At 50.5% G+C, this 16,992-nt stretch overlaps 1 protein-coding gene across 3 annotated transcripts in view; it reads right to left on the minus strand.

Moving 5' to 3' along the window:
- Positions 1 to 16,992, minus strand: part of Cacna1s (calcium voltage-gated channel subunit alpha1 S) — a 64,365-nt gene that overhangs the window by 24,677 nt on the left and 22,696 nt on the right. For all 3 annotated transcript variants that reach the window (XM_050147708.1, XM_050147707.1, XM_050147706.1), the window contains exons 8-19: positions 16,591 to 16,736; positions 15,837 to 15,918; positions 13,977 to 14,137; positions 10,242 to 10,467; positions 9,283 to 9,490; positions 8,143 to 8,263; positions 6,729 to 6,843; positions 5,369 to 5,462; positions 4,642 to 4,711; positions 2,620 to 2,752; positions 1,562 to 1,691; positions 1,003 to 1,062 (exon numbers count right to left, since the gene is read on the minus strand). In XM_050147708.1, coding sequence (XP_050003665.1) covers positions 1,003 to 1,062; positions 1,562 to 1,691; positions 2,620 to 2,752; positions 4,642 to 4,711; positions 5,369 to 5,462; positions 6,729 to 6,843; positions 8,143 to 8,263; positions 9,283 to 9,490; positions 10,242 to 10,467; positions 13,977 to 14,137; positions 15,837 to 15,918; positions 16,591 to 16,736 — 1,546 coding nt within the window. The remainder of the gene's footprint in view (positions 1 to 1,002; positions 1,063 to 1,561; positions 1,692 to 2,619; positions 2,753 to 4,641; positions 4,712 to 5,368; positions 5,463 to 6,728; positions 6,844 to 8,142; positions 8,264 to 9,282; positions 9,491 to 10,241; positions 10,468 to 13,976; positions 14,138 to 15,836; positions 15,919 to 16,590; positions 16,737 to 16,992) is intronic.

Raw genomic sequence — 16,992 nt, forward strand, 5'->3', positions numbered from 1 at the left:
GCCTTCTGTCTTGGTTGTTAACTCAGGATCCTTTTTTCGATATGTAACCCTAGGTGACCTTAAGCTTCGGCTCTTCCTGCCTTCCCCTCTTGATTGAGCAGATTGCAGGCACACACCACCAGCCCCGCTGTTCTGCAGTGCTGGGAATGTGAGCCAGCTCTTTATGAATATTAGACAAGTTTGCTCGATGGAGCCACATCTCTAGCCCATGTGAGGGTAAACTTTGAACAAATTTTCTTTTTTCGAGACAGGGTTTCTCTGTGGCTTTGGAGCCTGTCCTGGAACTAGCTCTGTAGACCAGGCTGGTCTCGAACTCACAGAGATCCGCCTGCCTCTGCCTCCCAAGTGCTGGGATTAAAGGTGTGCGCCACCATCGTCCGGCTTTGAACAAATTTTCAAAAGCTTGGAATTCCTGATTTGTAAAAACCTTTGCCCTTATGCAGCAGAGCATAGTGCGGCATTGGGAGCCCCCTCCCAAAGTTAGAAGGCATTTCCAGACCAGTAGCTTGCTTCTCTAAACAGCTAGGCTCCATAGCATGTGACCAAGATACAGTAAAGCCAGTCTGCAGTCTACAAGTCTCTCGCTAGGACACTCCCAACGGTCACTTCTTTGAGAACTCTAGGAGGACAAGAACTTGCCTGGTGGTTGGAGGGAGGGTCTGTGAGCAGATTGCACCTTCCAGGTGGCTTTTAGGTTAATTGTGTCTTCCATGCTGAAGACCTGTGCTTTTCTGACTGGTGGTGGCCACAGCTGGGTATATTTCTCATCTCCGACCTTCCACTCAGTCACCTGCCCCCTTGCCTCGCTCCCCTTTGCTTAGGAGCTGGAGCCCTGTGTGGCCCTCCTGGACCTGACTAGTCTTTCCTATCACCACTCATCTCAATCTTACTTCTCTCCCCTCCTTAGCAGTGTCCCCAAGCGAGCCATTGTGTGTAAGCTGGAGTCACACACCTCAGAGACACTTCGTCCCCAGAGATGTCTGTCCTGCCGTCTTCACTCACCTTCAGGACAATCTCCACGGTGAATACAGCAGTGAACACATAATCAAAATACTCAAGGATCTGGGGGTGGGGCAAAGGGAGGCAGCCAGTGAGAGAACTGGCAAAACAATGGTCCCACCTCAGCCATCCTCACCAGCATTCCTGTCACTGTCACTGTCACCACCACCACCATCTCCATTGCAGCTAACATTACTACATCATCACATCAATATCATCACCACTACCAACACCAACTCCCACCACCATCATCGCTATGATCACCACTATTATTACCATTACTATCACTGCCACCGCCAGCATCACTACAATCACCACCATTATCATCGACACTATCGATCCCACCACCGTAATTACCATCTTGACTGCCATCATAACCGCCAGCACCAGCAGTATTCAGGGCAGGCAGGCAGAGCCTAACTTGCTTCTGCTACGGCAGCACTGTTCAGAATAGCAGTGGCCAGCCCCAGCCCTCCAGAAACTTTAAGAGACTCTGATGCCTCTGGCCACATAGGGGGTTTAACTGAACTTGGACCCCAGAGTGGGCTGGGGGTGCCGTCACCTGGTTCCTCATGGAGTCAGCTCGGATGGGGTCCTCAGCGGCCAGCGCAGCACTGCTGAGCAGGATGAAAAGCAGGATAAAGTTGGTGAACCAGGTGGCGTTGACAATGCGGTGACAAAGGACACGGATCCTGGTGGGGTGGGAGGATGCGAGCTGTGAGATGCTGGAAGTCCAGGCCTCGCTAGCTTCTGTCCCACACAGGGCTGCTGACTCCACTTGCTGTCCCCGCCCAGCCAGGGAGCAAGTATAACCTTGCACCCACACGAGCCCCTGGCTGAACACGCAGGGCTTGGCTCCCACTTTGCTCCTTCAGTCTTAGTCACGTCTCCCAACTGAGCTCCTACGTCATTTGACCCCTCTACCAGTGCCCACCACCATGAGGTCCCCAGCCAAGAATGGGGCAGGCTGATCTCCTTCCCTGGATCAGAAGAAACTCCATGAAGTCTGCTTATTCCAAAACTGAAGGTTATAATACTAATAAATACTCCCACTCTCTCCGTACCTTGTCTCCTTGCCCTGTCTAAAATTGCCCTTAGAAAAGAACTAGCAATGACAGTCCCTCTTAGGTGTAAATAACTGGTGAAAAACTTAAAAGCAGGGGCTGGAGAGATGGCTCAGAGGTTAAGAGCACTGGCTGCCCTTCCAGAGGTCCTGAGTGCAATTCCCAGCACCCACATGGTGGTTCACCACCATTCACAATGATATATGGTGCCCTCTTCTGGCCTGTAGGTGTACATGCATGCATACAGAACACTGTATACATAATAAATAAAAATTAAAAAAAAAAACTTAAAAGCACTACTTCTCCCAGAAATACTAACGTTTTGTTCATTTGAAAGGTATTTTATTTTTGTGATGTGCTGGGCATTGAAACCAGCGCCTCATGCATGTTAGGCAAACTCTGTTATGAAGCTACACCTTAGCTCATTGCTAAAGGAGTGAGTTGTGCATAAGGTACCCGAAGGTGGGGAGAACCCAGAGTAGATCTCTCTGGGGAGGGGAGCCACTGTCTCAGAGCCTCCTCAGCTCCCCCACTTGGCTGTCACAGTGCTACCTACTTATTGGTGGGGCTGAAGATGAAGAAGGAGCTGGCCTCTGGAATAGGCACTGCTTTCTCTTTCAGCTGCAGCTCTGCCAGAGGGCGTGGCCGGGGGCTTACTGGGATCTCAGGCTCATCTTCCTCATCGTCGCCTGTGGGGAGAGGGAATGAGATAAGGGTATTTCCAAACCTTGCCAGGTCCTTGGCTTCTGTGCTCAGAGTCCTCCCAGGAGCCTCTGAAGCTGCTAAGCATAGGTCGGTTTGGGGTATTGGCAAGGTATGCCTAGGCCTTCCCCTTTTGGTATATAGAGTACAATATAGCTCAGAAGTCCCCCAAACCTTCTGCAAGTAGGGCCACAAACAAGACTGAAGAATCTGGCTGTGCATGGTAGTGCATGACTTTAATCCTGGGTTAGGATTCTAAAAACAGTGAAGAATTTCTAGCGTGGGCAGAATAGACCAGGATCTCTTGAGCTTTGGCCAGGTCGTGGTTAGCGAGGCAAAGCAGAAGGCAGAGAAGAGGAAAAGGTACTCTGAGCACATTCTGAGCATAGGCCTAAAGGCCTAAAGCTGTGCTCTGCCTGGGTCCCTCCACCCACAGCGCCTCCTCCCCACCTTAGCAACCTGGCCAAGACCCTAGGTGTGCCAACAGCACCTGATTCCGCTCTCTCCGTGGCAGAGACATGTGGGTTCCTCAACCCACCCAAATCACATCCCCACTCCTCTCCATCCTAAGAGCCCCCACCCCTTCCCCAGCATGGTGCTCACATCTGCTTGGCCTGCCGTGGTTGCTACTGCAGAGAGGGTTCATCCTTAGTGTTTGCATCTTTGCAGCTCTCTTCAACTCTTTATTCCTCAGTCTGTGTCTGTTTTTTTTTTAATTTTATTGCGCGTATTCCCCCCCACACTGGGAATTGAACCCAAGGTCTCACCACTCTACCATTGACCTATATCCCCCTGCCTCGGCCTCTAGAGGAGCTGGAACCATAGGGCTGTGCATTAGGGCCCAGACTGCACAGAACTTTTGTCAAAAGCCATTTCAACTTATTTTTGGAAAGAGGTTAGACAGAAATGTATTCAGGGTCTTGGTTAGACCTCTCTCCAACCCACGTATTCTCTGTCCCTTCCCGTTCACCTAACATAAGATTTCCCACAGTGGTCACCCAGCCACGCGTGACCAACAGAGGCTAACCATTAGGTGACACAGCTCCACGGGGCGCGGTCTCAATATTTACTCCCGCTAGACATTTGAAGAAATTTGGCCAGCTTTGCTTCCCAAACTTTGCTTTGGAAAATAATTTCCTGTGATCATTTGTTTGATTTGTGGAAGGCCAACTGGGTGCCAAATGCCGCCATTCCCAGCGCAGAAAGGCCAGTTGGAGCTGAGAGACACTCAAGCTAACCAGCTGGTTCCACGGTAAGAAGGACCCCGGCGTGAGCTCACAGAGCCTGACAGCACGTGTGCCCCAGGTTTCCCTGAGAGGCTGTGTGGTGCTAATCCAGCGTGGCTCTGCCTCTCTCATGCATCACGCCCTTGGTCCAGACGAGCAGGGTTCACACAGCAGCCGGTGGCTCTGGGCACTCAGGGGCTGCTCTGCTTTATCCTTTCCATTCTGCTCTCGTGGATTTTCAGATGGTGCAGTCTGGCAGTCATGGTTTTACTCGAGATCCAGGGTAGGGAGTGATCTACACCATCAACATACGAATGAAATGCCCCTTCTTTGGATAGAACCCGGTGGGCAGGGAGGACTTGCATGTCTGCCAGTCCTGTGCTCTTTGCAAACAGAACTGAGCAGATAGCTGGAACTCAATAAAAGCATGGGTGGAATATTATTTTTGCTGTGTGTACTGCGGGGAGAGGCAGGCTTGCAGGTTGCTTCTTGGCAAGACTAGGTGGAGAAGGGATATCTCCAGGGTTCTGGCCTCCACATGGAGTGGTCCAAGCAGGAGATGCACAGGACACATCCAAATAGAGAATTCAGCATTGGCATGTTGCCCCTTCAACAGCATCCCACTTCAGCCCAGGCTCTGGGATCCTTACCTGGGAAATCAGCCGAAGGGTAGGGGTCTTTCACCTCATTGACGTTAGATTCGAACTCGTCAATTTTCAGCTGCAGAATGCAAGAGTGAAGGTGGTGAGATGTTTGAACTTACTGGGTTTGCGCTAGAGGGCGTTGTTCAGATTCCTGAGTATTTCCTATAACCTGAGAAGTGGATGGGAGCTGGGTCATTATGGCTCACAGATAAGAAGCCAGGTCCAACAAGGTATACGACTTAACCAAGCCCGTGTTGGGCACACCAAGGCTCTAGCCGGTCTGAAACCGCCTTCACTGTGTTTTCTTGGCTCTACAGGAGAACAGCTTTCCAGGCCAAACTGTCCAACCTCTCTGCGCCTGGGACCCTGGCTCACGACTCTCTTTTCCCACTCTCCACGACGGTGAGCAGGGCCAGGCTGGAACATTCAAGGTCGGGCTAGCAGGAGTGGAAAGCCAGGCTTTTACAACTATGGGTAGGCAGGCGAGCTGCCTTCTCGTTCTGCACAGAACTCCAGGGAAGTCTGTCTCCCAGGCTGAAGGGCCTGTGCCCGTCCACACAGGAGTCCCCGGAAGAGATGTAGATGTTGGCTCTCCACCCAGAGCAAGGGGATGCTACCCCCCACTACCCTGTGTCTCCTTCCTATCCCCAAAGTGGCCCAAGTAACCTGGGGAGCCAGGGGACTCTCAGAGGCTCTCCAGCCAGCCTATACAATTCTCTGTATCAGCGCTCACCTTGGCCGTAGTGGGGATGCCTTCACCCTTGAATTTCTGCTCCAGCTTCTTAGCCATTGTGGCCTTCTCTTCTTCAGACTTGTCTGGGAGCCCCCTGAAGTGAAAAAGCAAGGACATCCAAGGCGGAAGCTGTAAGGATGGTTTTGGGGCTGACAACCCCCTTAGGAAGATTTCACACCAGCGGCTCAGGGGAATCTATGAGGGAAGGAGCAGCAATGACCACCAAATGGGAAGGGCAGTAGGCCTGGGCAAGCCTTCTCTCTGCGGTAGAAGGCGTGAACTTCTACTCAAGCGAGACTCTCAGTGTTCGTCCTAGAGAATGAGTGGGGAGTGGCTTTGTACCTGTCTTATGTAGGATTCAGAATGGAATTATGGCCTGTCTAGCTAAGTTCCAAGCCTAAAAAGGCCTGGGGTCTTCGTTGGTCTCTCTTCCCCAGCATTTCCATCTAGTCTCTAAGAAACGAGCATCCCATTCCTGCAGGCACGTGCGTTAAAGGAAGCAGGCTCCAGGATGAAGTTCAGTTACCCAAACTGTGATCCTTCAAAACCCAGTTGCATTAGTATTGTCTGGGAACTGGCTGGAAATTCAACCCTTCATCCATCCCACCTGGTTCCGACCAATTGACGTGGGCTCTAAATTGCATGAAACCTCCAGATGGTTCATTTGCAGTTTGAATTTGAGAAACATTATCGAAAAACAAACAAACAAAAAAAAACCAAAACAAAACAAAAAAAAAAAAACTATGCCATGGGGGCTGGAGAGATGGCTCAGTGGTTAAGAGGTCCACAGGTCCTGCGTTCAATTCCCAGCAACCACATGGTGGCTCACAACCATCTGTAATGAGATCTGGTGTCCTCTTCTGATGTGCAGGCATACATGGAGGCAGAATGTTGTATACATAATAAATGAATAAATATTTAAGAAAAAAACTTATTCTATAGTAGCCAGAAGCACTAGGCACAGAGAGACATGACCAATCACAGAGGGACAGATCAGCAGAGAACTGGGAAGCCAACCCCTACTTCACAAAAGCCCAAGACTCCAAATATAAATGACCCCCTCCCAGGGGTCCAGTCACTGAACAGCAGGACTGTGAGGGGGAAAAGTCTCAGAACCACTAGGCTTGATCATTGCATTCCTTGAGGCCTGTCTAGAAGGCCAATTTGCCTCTAGTTTTGCCCAAAAAAAAATTCTTGGCGTAAATTCTGAAGGCCTGAATGTCCTGCTTGGAGAAGCCTGCCCCCAAGAGGAGGTGCCATGTGGCCCCTGCTCATCCAGCTCATGGGTGGGGGACCCGGCCTAGAGCCTAAAGGCCCAAGCCAGTCCGTCCAGCTCCCTCCTAGAGGGTGCGGCACTCACTTAGACATCTTCCTGCGCTTCCTCTCCTCGGCTTTGGCCTTCTGGGCGGAAGTCAGGCTTTCTGCCTCTGCCAGGTTGTCCACAGCGATAGCCAGGAAGACATTGAGCAGGATGTCTGAAGGCCAGCTAAGGAGCCTTGAGTTGTGATGGAGGCAGTTTCTGGCACAAGAGTTTTGTTTCCCCGTGTGTTTAAAGGCCTTACTTAATCCATGAGGTGGCAGTTTCTCGCCAGAGCTGCACCCGTGGGAGGGTTCAGGCCCAGGAGCATAGTCAAGTCCTCAGGGAAGCTTGACTGCTGATGGGGCCTGAATCCATCAGAGCTTTGGAGTTTTATTCTATGTCTGCCAGAACAGATCCCAGCTGCCGGACAGGGATCCCGGGGAGTGAGGCAAAGCAAGGGGCATTGACTTCATCCCTGCCCACTCACCATGGTGTCAGATTCCACAGCACAGCAGTAGGACCCTTCGGGTGCCATTAGCATCTCTCTGCTTAGCTCACCTTTTGACCTATCCTAGCTTAATGGTCCTGGTCCCAGAGCTCAGACTGGTCCCAGGCCATAGCTTTGTGTTGGCTTCCGCTGTCAACCTGACACACCAGACAAGAGGGAAATTCAGTTTAGGAACTTTCTCCATTTAAACTGCTAACTGTAGAAGGGCCCGCCCCACCTGAACAGGTGGTCTAGATTATAACAAGAAGGTAGCTGAACAAGCCAGAGGGAGAGAGCCAGTGAGGAGCATCCCTCCCAGAGATTCTCACCCTCTGGGTTGTGACCCCTTTGGGAGACTGAACGACCTTTACACAGGGGTCGCCTAAGACCATCAGAAAACACAGATGTTTACCTTACAACTCATACCAGTAGCAAGGTTACAGTTATGAAGTAACGATGAAAATAATTTTATGGTTGTGGTGACCACAGTTTGAAGAACTGTGTTTTAAAGGGTTGCGGCATTAGGAAGGTTGAGAGCCGCTGCCCCATGGTCCCTGCTTCAGTTCCTGATTCCAGGTTCTTCCTTGAGTTCCTGCCCTGACTTCCCTTCATGACAGACCATAATATGAAAGTATAAACCAAATAAAAAGTTTCTTCTTCAGGTTGGAGGATACCTTGGCTCCTCCCTGTCTGCCTCCGAGCTGCTGGACCGGGCTGCCCCACTATCTCCACTGCGTCTCTGCTAAGCCCTGGGCTTCTTCCCACTTGTTCAGGCTCTCACCTGCCTCACTGCTAATCGTCCCTGCTGCTCTCCGGCATTCCTGGTGGAAAGGATTATATTGTTGCTGCGTTTACCTTTACTATGTCCCATTCCCCACTCCACGAACCTGGGAACCAGAGGGACCTCATTCCTGACACATGGGGACCCCAGTCCTCCCTGCTAAGCCAACTCCCCCATGACTTTGCACCATGGCTCCGAGGGGATACAGTTGCCACAGACGAAAAGGATGATGAAATAAATGCAGACGAGCACGCCGGGGTAGGATGGGCCTCCGTAGGCCATGATCCCATTGTACATCACAGAGTTCCAGTCTTCGCCTGTCAGGACCTACGCGGAGGGAGGTGAGAGGACAAGTCACCCCAAAAGGCCTTTGTCACCTGTCAGCTCTCCCGGTCCCCACCCTCCAGGTGACCACTCCCTACTGCCCACATTGTTCCTCCTTCAGCTCTCTACAATGCTATCAGGGTGTGAGTGGGCTTGGAGGAGAAGCGAGTGGGCTCAGGGAAGAGCGAGTGGGCTCGGGAGAGGAGCCCAAGACTGAAGGACTGGCTGCCCGGGGTAGTTGGAAAAAGTCTTATCAAGCCTCTCAAGGGCCAAGTTTGATCATAGGGCCTCTACTCTGTTCTTAATCCCCAGGCTGAAGTGGACTGCACTCAGCCAGGCCTTTATTACCCCGGCCTCCAAAAATAGCACCAAGGTCAAGTCCCTTGAAAGCACCATCCCTGTCAGCCGGTGAGGTAGTGATTGGAAGAAAGGCAGGATGAAGCCGTGAAGCCATCTACGGGACTGACCGATGGTAGCCTACCTCTCCTGCCGGTATGGCGTGGTGACTAGTGAGATACTGGTGACATGAAAAGGAACATGTCTATGCTCAACACTAAGAAAGCTCCTCTGGGAGGCTGTGGCTCTGACGGTCACTCACTGAACCCCAGCCATGATCCCTTGAGTGGCTTCTTGGAAACAGGCAGCCTCTGTGCCTCTCGTGTGAGAGAGGGGTCTCAGATGCCTGGGCTTTCTCGGCTTGCTGAGGACGCCTTCAGCTCGTCTGACTTTGCCCTAGAGATGTGAGCAGTGCACCTTCGACATCCGGTCTACCCCCAAGTATTCATTTGCCTCAGCTGCTATTGTACTCTGCCGGGCACCAGGGACCAAGAGAAACAGACAAACCAGGCGTCCTTAGCCAGAGCTCCAGAAAAAGAGACAAACAGAACAGGATCGCAATGGCCCAAGATCCAGGTGATAGGAAATGAGAAGGGTATTGAACTCGACCAGGTGATGTTTTCCCAGATACTGAAGCAGGATTCAGGCACCTCCCAGAGCGAGGTCTTCGCAGACAGAGCACCTACCTGGAAGACACTGATGAGGGCCTGGGGGAAGTTGTCGAAGTTGCTGCGTCGTACTTCTGTGTCTTCGAAGTCATATCGGCCCCCGAAGAGCTGCATGCCCAGCAGGGCAAAGATGATGATGAAGAGGAAGAGCAGCAGCAGCAGAGAGGCGATGGAACGGATGGAGTTGAGCAGCGATGCCACCAGGTTGCTCAGGGATGTCCAGTACCTGAGGAAGAGGGACAGCATGGTGGGGGCGGGACGGGGACTTCTCCCTGGTTCTCCCATGCTTGGGAGGGCTGTGGCAATGGCACAAGACTGGGAACATAACAGCAAAGGGCTTCCTGTGGCTGAATCCCTGGCCTCGCGGTGCATGCTCCTTGCACACTCCTCGGCAGGGCTAAGAAAGAACTTCCGTCCTCACTATTTACACCGGAAGAGTAAAGACCTGTGCTCATGTTGGCATTGGGTAAATGCTTAAGAACACCCTAGACCCCCTTGTCTGTGATTTCAGCTGTCTGGAGCCTGTGGAGGACAACACTAAATCATGTAAATGCAGTGCCCTGATTACATTTTCAGAGAAAGATCATAGTCACATTAATTGTTACAAGATATTATAATTGTAATTTTGTGCTGTTGTTAATTGTTCAGGGAAAGGCATGGTGTATTTAAGGCACAGCACTCTCTACGGTTTCAAGCACCTATGGGGGGGGCTGACAAATCCCCACAGAGGGAAGAAGCACAAATGAGAAGCCCTTTCCCCTCTCTGCATGCCCCCCCATGTCCCTTCTTTCTTTTCCCTACCCCTCCCACGTTTCTCTGTCTCTTCCTCCCATCTTCCAGGGCTTCCCCTTCTCTCCTTTCTTCCTCTTTCCAACTCTTCCCTTTCCCTATCCTGACATAGGCAATAGTGAGACAATTCCTGACTTTGTCAGCCCCTGCATCCTCCACCTCTCAGGGTCCTGGCTGCCTGCACTCACTTGGTGATCTTGAAGAGCCTCAGGAGCCGGATGCAGCGGAGCACGGAGATGCCCAGCGGTGTCATGGCTCCCGACTCCACCAACAGGATCTCGAGGATGCCGCTGCACACCACGAAGCAGTCGAAGCGGTTGAAGATGGACATGAAGTACTGGCGCAGGCCCAGCCCGTACATCTTCAGCAGCATCTCGATGGTGAAGAGAGCCAGCAGCACGCGGTTGGCGACATCTGCGGAGGGCAGCAGGGCCCGAACGTTGCTTCCTTCCCTCCTCCTCCTCCGCCCCAGGTGAGCCTCTACCAGCACACATGCCCTATCTTTCCACGGCTCTTGAGCCTTATTAATTTTCAGGTCCTAGGATGGGGCCAGCAAGAGGGCTGGTATAGGGCTTGCCCACTAAGCTCGATGACCTGAGTTTGATCCCCAGAAGCTATATGGAGGAAGGAGAGGACAGAATTGTTTTCTGCCCCCCTCCACAAAACCAACCAACAAATCAATCAATTCATTAATCAATTAGAAATGTAAAATAATAGTAACAACAACCCCCCCCCCAGGAAAACCTGGTGGATTTTGCCCATCAAAAGAACCTAAATCTGTATTTCCAGGAGGCTAATCCCTACCCTAGTTAGCAGGGGAAAAGCTGTATAAATCCATGAAGGTCTCTTCCTCCTTAAACACAGTCTGTATTCCTGGTAGAGAGAGGGTGGGCCTCATGAAAGGCAATCTGCTCTCCGGTGCTTGGCCCGGCCCCAACTGGGACGCCCACTATCAGTATCTGTTTGTCTTTCTTAGCTACTTCCCTTCTTCCTTTCAAATGGTCTCTTCGTGTTCAGTCATCCAGCTCCAGGGTCAATTCCATGTTGCCAAACCCAGCAGACACAGACATTCGCATACTTGCTCCCCCACAATCCTGTTCACCATCTGCTCGCTCTTTCAGATACTCTCTCCTCCAGCACCCTGGCTTCCATGACACCACATTCTATGGGGTTTCCTCGAACCTACTCCCCTGTCTTCTCCAGTCCTCTCTGCCACATATTCTTCACCAAGTCGCTGGCTGTTGGTCTTGAGCCCTGTACTATCCCCTGACCATCTGGTGATGACCTATGACGGCAGTGCCAGCGCTGCTCTACCAATGAGCCCCACCTTCCATTCTCCCAAGACCCAGCCTCTCGATCGTGACCCAGCCCCCGTTTTCCCATCAGCGTCTTTGACACTACCATTAGGTTGTCTCAAAGGCACCTCAAACTCAGTATGCCCAGCACCATAAGGGTGGATGTTGTCCATCATCCCACACTTGCCAAAACTACCTGGCTACTGACTATCTTTGCCGTCTTGGAAAGTAGGACCACTACCATCTATTTGTCTGCTTGGCCTAGGAATCACAAATTCACCTCTTCTGGGTAGGGTTCCATCTTCACGTGGGTTTACCAATGCTGCCTGACAATGTGTAGCACAGTTAAGCGGCTCTCGAGAAGACCGCAATGAATGAACAAATGGGTGCATACACGCATCTGAATGGCAGGTTTGCTTTCTACTCTTTGAAACCGTAGCCTCCACTTCATTCATTTGAACTTCGTCTCTTCTGTCGTGTTTCGTTAGGCCACGTTCCTGCTCAGCTCACTTGCACGCATCAGGCTGGTGACTCTTCCCCAGAGCAACTCTGTTCTTTATTTGAGTTGTGATTTTTCTCCCATGGGAGCTCATCACTGGAGATGTTCTTTCCCCCAGGGATTCGTACGCCTTGACTTGAGGACATTCCAAAAAGGACACTTGTGCCTACTTCTGAAGGGCTCCCCCAGGGCTTCTGTTTGAATTTGATTGGTTTGTACGGGTCTGTCTTGGTTTACTATCCCTGCTCTGTGAAAGGTGCTGCAAGCTGGACCTCGAACCCCGACGAGTTGTAGGACAAGACAGATGTTAATTGTGTCCAGTCCATCCATGGAAGGCAACGAAAGATGGTAAGAGAAAGATTACCAGGAGATGCTGAGGCTGCACGAATCTAAAGGACACAGGTTGGACATAGGCTGCAGTTGACTTTTCCCTTGTGACATTCTTCTTCCCTCCCGGGACCCCCAGCAGAGGGAACCTCCGGACTCCTCGCCTATCTCAATGGGCAAAAAGGCTTTAGATCCCCTTACACAGAAGCAGCCTCTCCGGGCCCTGGCTCTAAGCAAGTGTGCTGGCTTTTGCTCCCCACCTTACCCAGGCCCAGGGTCCTGTCTATGATCCCTGCATAGACATGAAGAGTCAGCTACCACCCCTGAGGGGTTAGGTCTAAGATATCTCCATGAGGAAGTTCATGAGCTCCCTGCCTCCCCACCCAGAGACCTCTTTGTTATTTATTACAGTTTGAATGTGCAATGTTCCTCCACAGATTCAAATGTTTGAACTATTGGTCTTATCTGGGGGCACTGTTTTATGTCAAATCTTTAAGAGGTGGAGCGTCGCTGGAGGAACTCGGTCATTGGGAGCAACCATGAAGTTTACGGCTCTACTTCCTATGTCTCTTGCTTTCTGACTGTAGGTACGCATGATGCTACCATCCACCCCAGGCTTCTACTTCCATGCTCTCCTGGTCATAATGAACTGGATCCCTTCTTAGGGGGCAAGCCAGAAGGAACTCTTCCTTGCTTGCGTTGCTTTTTAGGCAGTTGTCATAGCAATGAGAAAAAGGTTGTCACCCCTTGAGGCATTATTATAACCCATGCCACATTGGTGTTTGTATCGGGAAGAGTACCTAGCTGTGGGACTGGTTCCTCTTTTTCTTAACTGGTTCTTGGTCACTGCCCAGAGCTCTGCACACAGTGGGGCATCCACCGAAAGGATGAGGCTGACCATCCATCTTCTGCCAAGGCTGGTCATTCAGAGACTCAAACCTGATCATAATATGTTTAGGCTTATAACTTTTCATTGACTTCCCTGTACTCAAGGGCTAAACTCCTAATGCAGCATGACAGTGTACGAGGACCCCTGTGAACACCTGTTGTCCTGTTGTCCGTCACATATGAAGTTCTGTGGCTCCCTTAATTCACCAGACTATTCCACATGTTTGCACTTGTGGCATCTTCTGCGGGAATCCCTGCAGAGCTTGGACCAGTTGGGCTTTATCTCTGTATTCTTTCGATGTGTGCAGCAACAGCATCTTCTCTGGCATCCTTTCTCTTATCATCTCATCTTTGCTCCTTCACTGTCTTCCCTGGATTGACTGGAAACAATTACCATCTGACTTGTCCTATGACTAAGCATGCTCCTTGAAGTCATGAGCAATGAATTAACTGTTTACCGTTTATACACACACACACACACACACACACACACACACACACGTAACTCACTCACTGCATAGTTGGTTACTATATTTAACAGTATTTGAACTTGGATGCTTAGAACTCTCAATTATTGACAGTCTTACACGAAGTGGTATATAACTGAACAATTATAATTTGCCTAGATATCTGAGAAAGCATCTGAAAGTTGTCCCTAAGTGTCATTGGCACTGTCCCAGATCAGAATGATGTGGCAGGTGGGATGGTGGGGATGCCACCTTGCCTTTTGGTGTCTCTGCCCTCCCACCGTGAGAGGGAGTTGGGCCAGTGGTCCCACACGAGTAGTACCGTAATTTCTAGAAGGTGTTGTCAATCCCATTTACTTCAGCACACCCTACAGCACCCTTGACGGCTTTAAGCTTCTCAGTCTCAGGATTGAGTGCTCAATCCTGGCTCCATTCCAGCTGACTCACCTTGCAAATGGGTCAGCCAGAGGGGCTGGTTGTGGTGCTCCGAGGCAATAGATAGGGTGTTGAGGGCAACAATCAGGATCACCAGCCAATAGAAGACCTTGGATTTCACCAGGTCGTGACACTTCCAGCGGAAGACGCGGTTCCACTGCCTCCAGTGTCGACTGCAGGAGACAGGAGGATTGGGATCCATTACTTTCAGCCACACATATTCTCCTCTCATGCAAGAGAAATGAAGGGTATGGGCCGTAGTGCTAGGTCAATTTAGACTGGGCTTCTAATTAACAAAGTTTTGCCTTTCAAGTGGGAATGATAAAGCAAGGATCTCCCAGGCAATTAAATGAGACAATGCCAGCAAAATGCTTAGTTAGCACAGCACCTGATACAGATAGGAGCAAGGAGCACCGTGCATTTTAATTTCCACCAAAGGAGACTGCGCTGCCAATTCTACCCATTTTTTAGAGGAAGTTTTACTAACTCAGGGGGGATTTCCAGATGGTTGCGTGGGAAAGGTGTGACCTCACATCATTTGCTAAAGCTTGGGTTTATCCACCGTTGGCTCAGCAATTCTACTTCTAGAATTCTGCCCAGAACAGCCCATACTTTACCAGGAGAATTTTGTTAAATATAAAATGGTGCATCTATACCATGGAACATTTAATAGGCAAGGTCGTGCTGACAAAGATGTGTGTGAGCTTGTGAGTGTGTGAGTGCAAACATGTGAGTGTGAGCGTGTGGGTGTGAGCATGTGAGTGAGTTTGTGTGTTTGGGGGGTGGGTATGGTGCTGGACAAACAGCTCAGCAGTTAAGAGATCTGGCTGTTCTTCTAGAGAATCCAGTTTAATTGCTACTACATACATGGTGTCTTACAACCACCTGTAACTCCAGTTCCAGGGGATCTGATCTCCTCTTCTGGCCTTTGTGGACATGAGGTATGCACAAGGTGCACAGACATGCATGCAGTCGAAACCCCCATATACATAAAACAAATGAATAAAAAATAAATTTAAAAGTGTGTGTCTTTATATATGTACATGTGCACACAAGTGCGAAAACTGACCTCAGCGGAAAAGTTTAAAGAAAAAATGCATAAGAAAATAGTGTGCATTCATTTTCTTAATGAATGAGTAAATGACTAATTTACTAATCAAACTACTCAATGAAGTAAATATTCTTCAAAATCCCCTATATACTGGTTACTGTTTTAGTCTTTATGACGATAGCAATTAACACGAATAACCCTATTATATAAAAAGAAAAACAAGAGCAAAATATCCTGGTGTGTGTGTGTGTGTGTGTGTGTGTGTGTGTGCGCGCGCGTGTGTGTGTGAAAGATGAAAGCACAGAAAGATCTTAGTAGAATACGCATCTGTTACCATGGTTACTTCTTGGAAGGGCAGCAGGGACTTTCATTTTTTTTTTTCCTTTGGGCTTTTTTCTATTGCTGGGTCTTCCAAAAGTCATAACTATGTATGAATTTGAAAAAGGACATAGCCTTTTTCTCAAAACAAAGATAAGAGCTCAGAGTATCCTTTCCCTGCTGACTCTTAGATAGGCCCACTTCCTTCCTAAATGCCATCCGCACACCTTCCCTCCTTCCTCTTACAAGTTCCCAGCACCCAGCGGCATCCCCTCAGAGGGGTTAGCTGAAGGTCCTGACTGTCTTCTGTTTTACCTTGAGTGGTGTAGAAATAGGTCACCCTCTCAGGATCCTCCCTGATTGCTCATTCCTTGGGTGTCTAGCTACGGCTGAGTCCTCAGAGCAAGAACTGGCCCTGTTTTCTTAGCTAGGCCATTCTAAGGGCTCAGGCGCCAACAGGAGAGGTTGCCGGATTCTGGCCCTGTCTCAGGTCAGGTACTCACATGAACTGGATGATTTTGTTCAAGCCCTCGATTTCATACAAGCTCTCTGTGTCTGAGCCCCCTTCATCCAAAGAGAGCTTGCCTGGGGACAGAACAGATATAGTTAGCAGCCTTCAGGGTCTCTTGGGAACAGACACACTTGGTTAGGCATAGAACATTTATGACAGTGGGTTCTTGGTGGGTCTGGCTCCTGCTGGGATTTCCTATGAACTGAAGAATCCCATCTGCAGGGCACGTGGCCACTGTGGGCAGGCCCCAGGATGATCTGAGGAGAGCCCAGGATGCACTGGGGTTCTATCATCTTGAGGCTTGACACAAGGCAGTGGTGATCCTCTGAAAGCAGGCATTATACATTCCCAGTGGGTCTCTGACTGTGCTGGCTAATTTTATGTCAACTTGACACAGGGTAGAGCCATCTGAGAGGAGGGAACCGCAGTCGGTATACTGCCTCCGTAAGACTGGGCGGTGGGCAAGCCTGCAGAGCATTTTCTTAATTAGTGGTTGATGTGGGTGGGCCCAGTCCATTGTAGGTGAGCTCATCCCTGGGCTGGTGGTGACCCCTCCATGGCCTCTGCATCATGGAACTGTGAGTGACATAAACCCTTTCCTCCCCAGGTTGCTTTTGGTCATCTGTTTCATCACAGCAATAGTAACCCGAAGACACTGGGTTTGGGGGGGATACTCTCCAGAGAGTGACTGCGGGGCGCTGATCATCACAGGCAGGGGGATGCTGGCCATGGCTCTGGGCCCCAACCTTCTCTCAGGTCCTCCACGTCCATGACCTCGCCCTGTGTGATCCAGCTCATGTAGCCACGAAGGTCTTCCTCCAGCTGCTGCTTCTCCCGGAGTTTTTGGAAGGTTCCCCTGGACTTGGCCTTCTCTCGCTCCTTGGTGAATTCCCTAACACAAAACCAGGGAGGTAGGGGAGAAGGGGAGAGAGGAAAAGGACGGTGAGAGGTAAAGGCGGCAGGGCCCCCTGAGCTTCCGTAACACAGGACACATCTGAGCTGGACGCGTCTTCTTCTGGTCTGGGGTACTGCCTCTGGGCCAGGGACCCTCAAAGTGCCCCTCCTTCGCCCAGCCCCGCCTCCAGGCACACTTCTAAGCATAGGCCTCTGACTCCTTCCCGGATGATCTCATTTTCTCCTTCCGTTTA

This window comes from Alexandromys fortis, unplaced genomic scaffold (assembly GCF_014885135.2).
Source record: "Alexandromys fortis isolate MF-2015 unplaced genomic scaffold, M_Fortis_MF-2015_v1.1 scaffold_58, whole genome shotgun sequence".
NCBI lineage: Eukaryota > Metazoa > Chordata > Mammalia > Rodentia > Cricetidae > Alexandromys > Alexandromys fortis.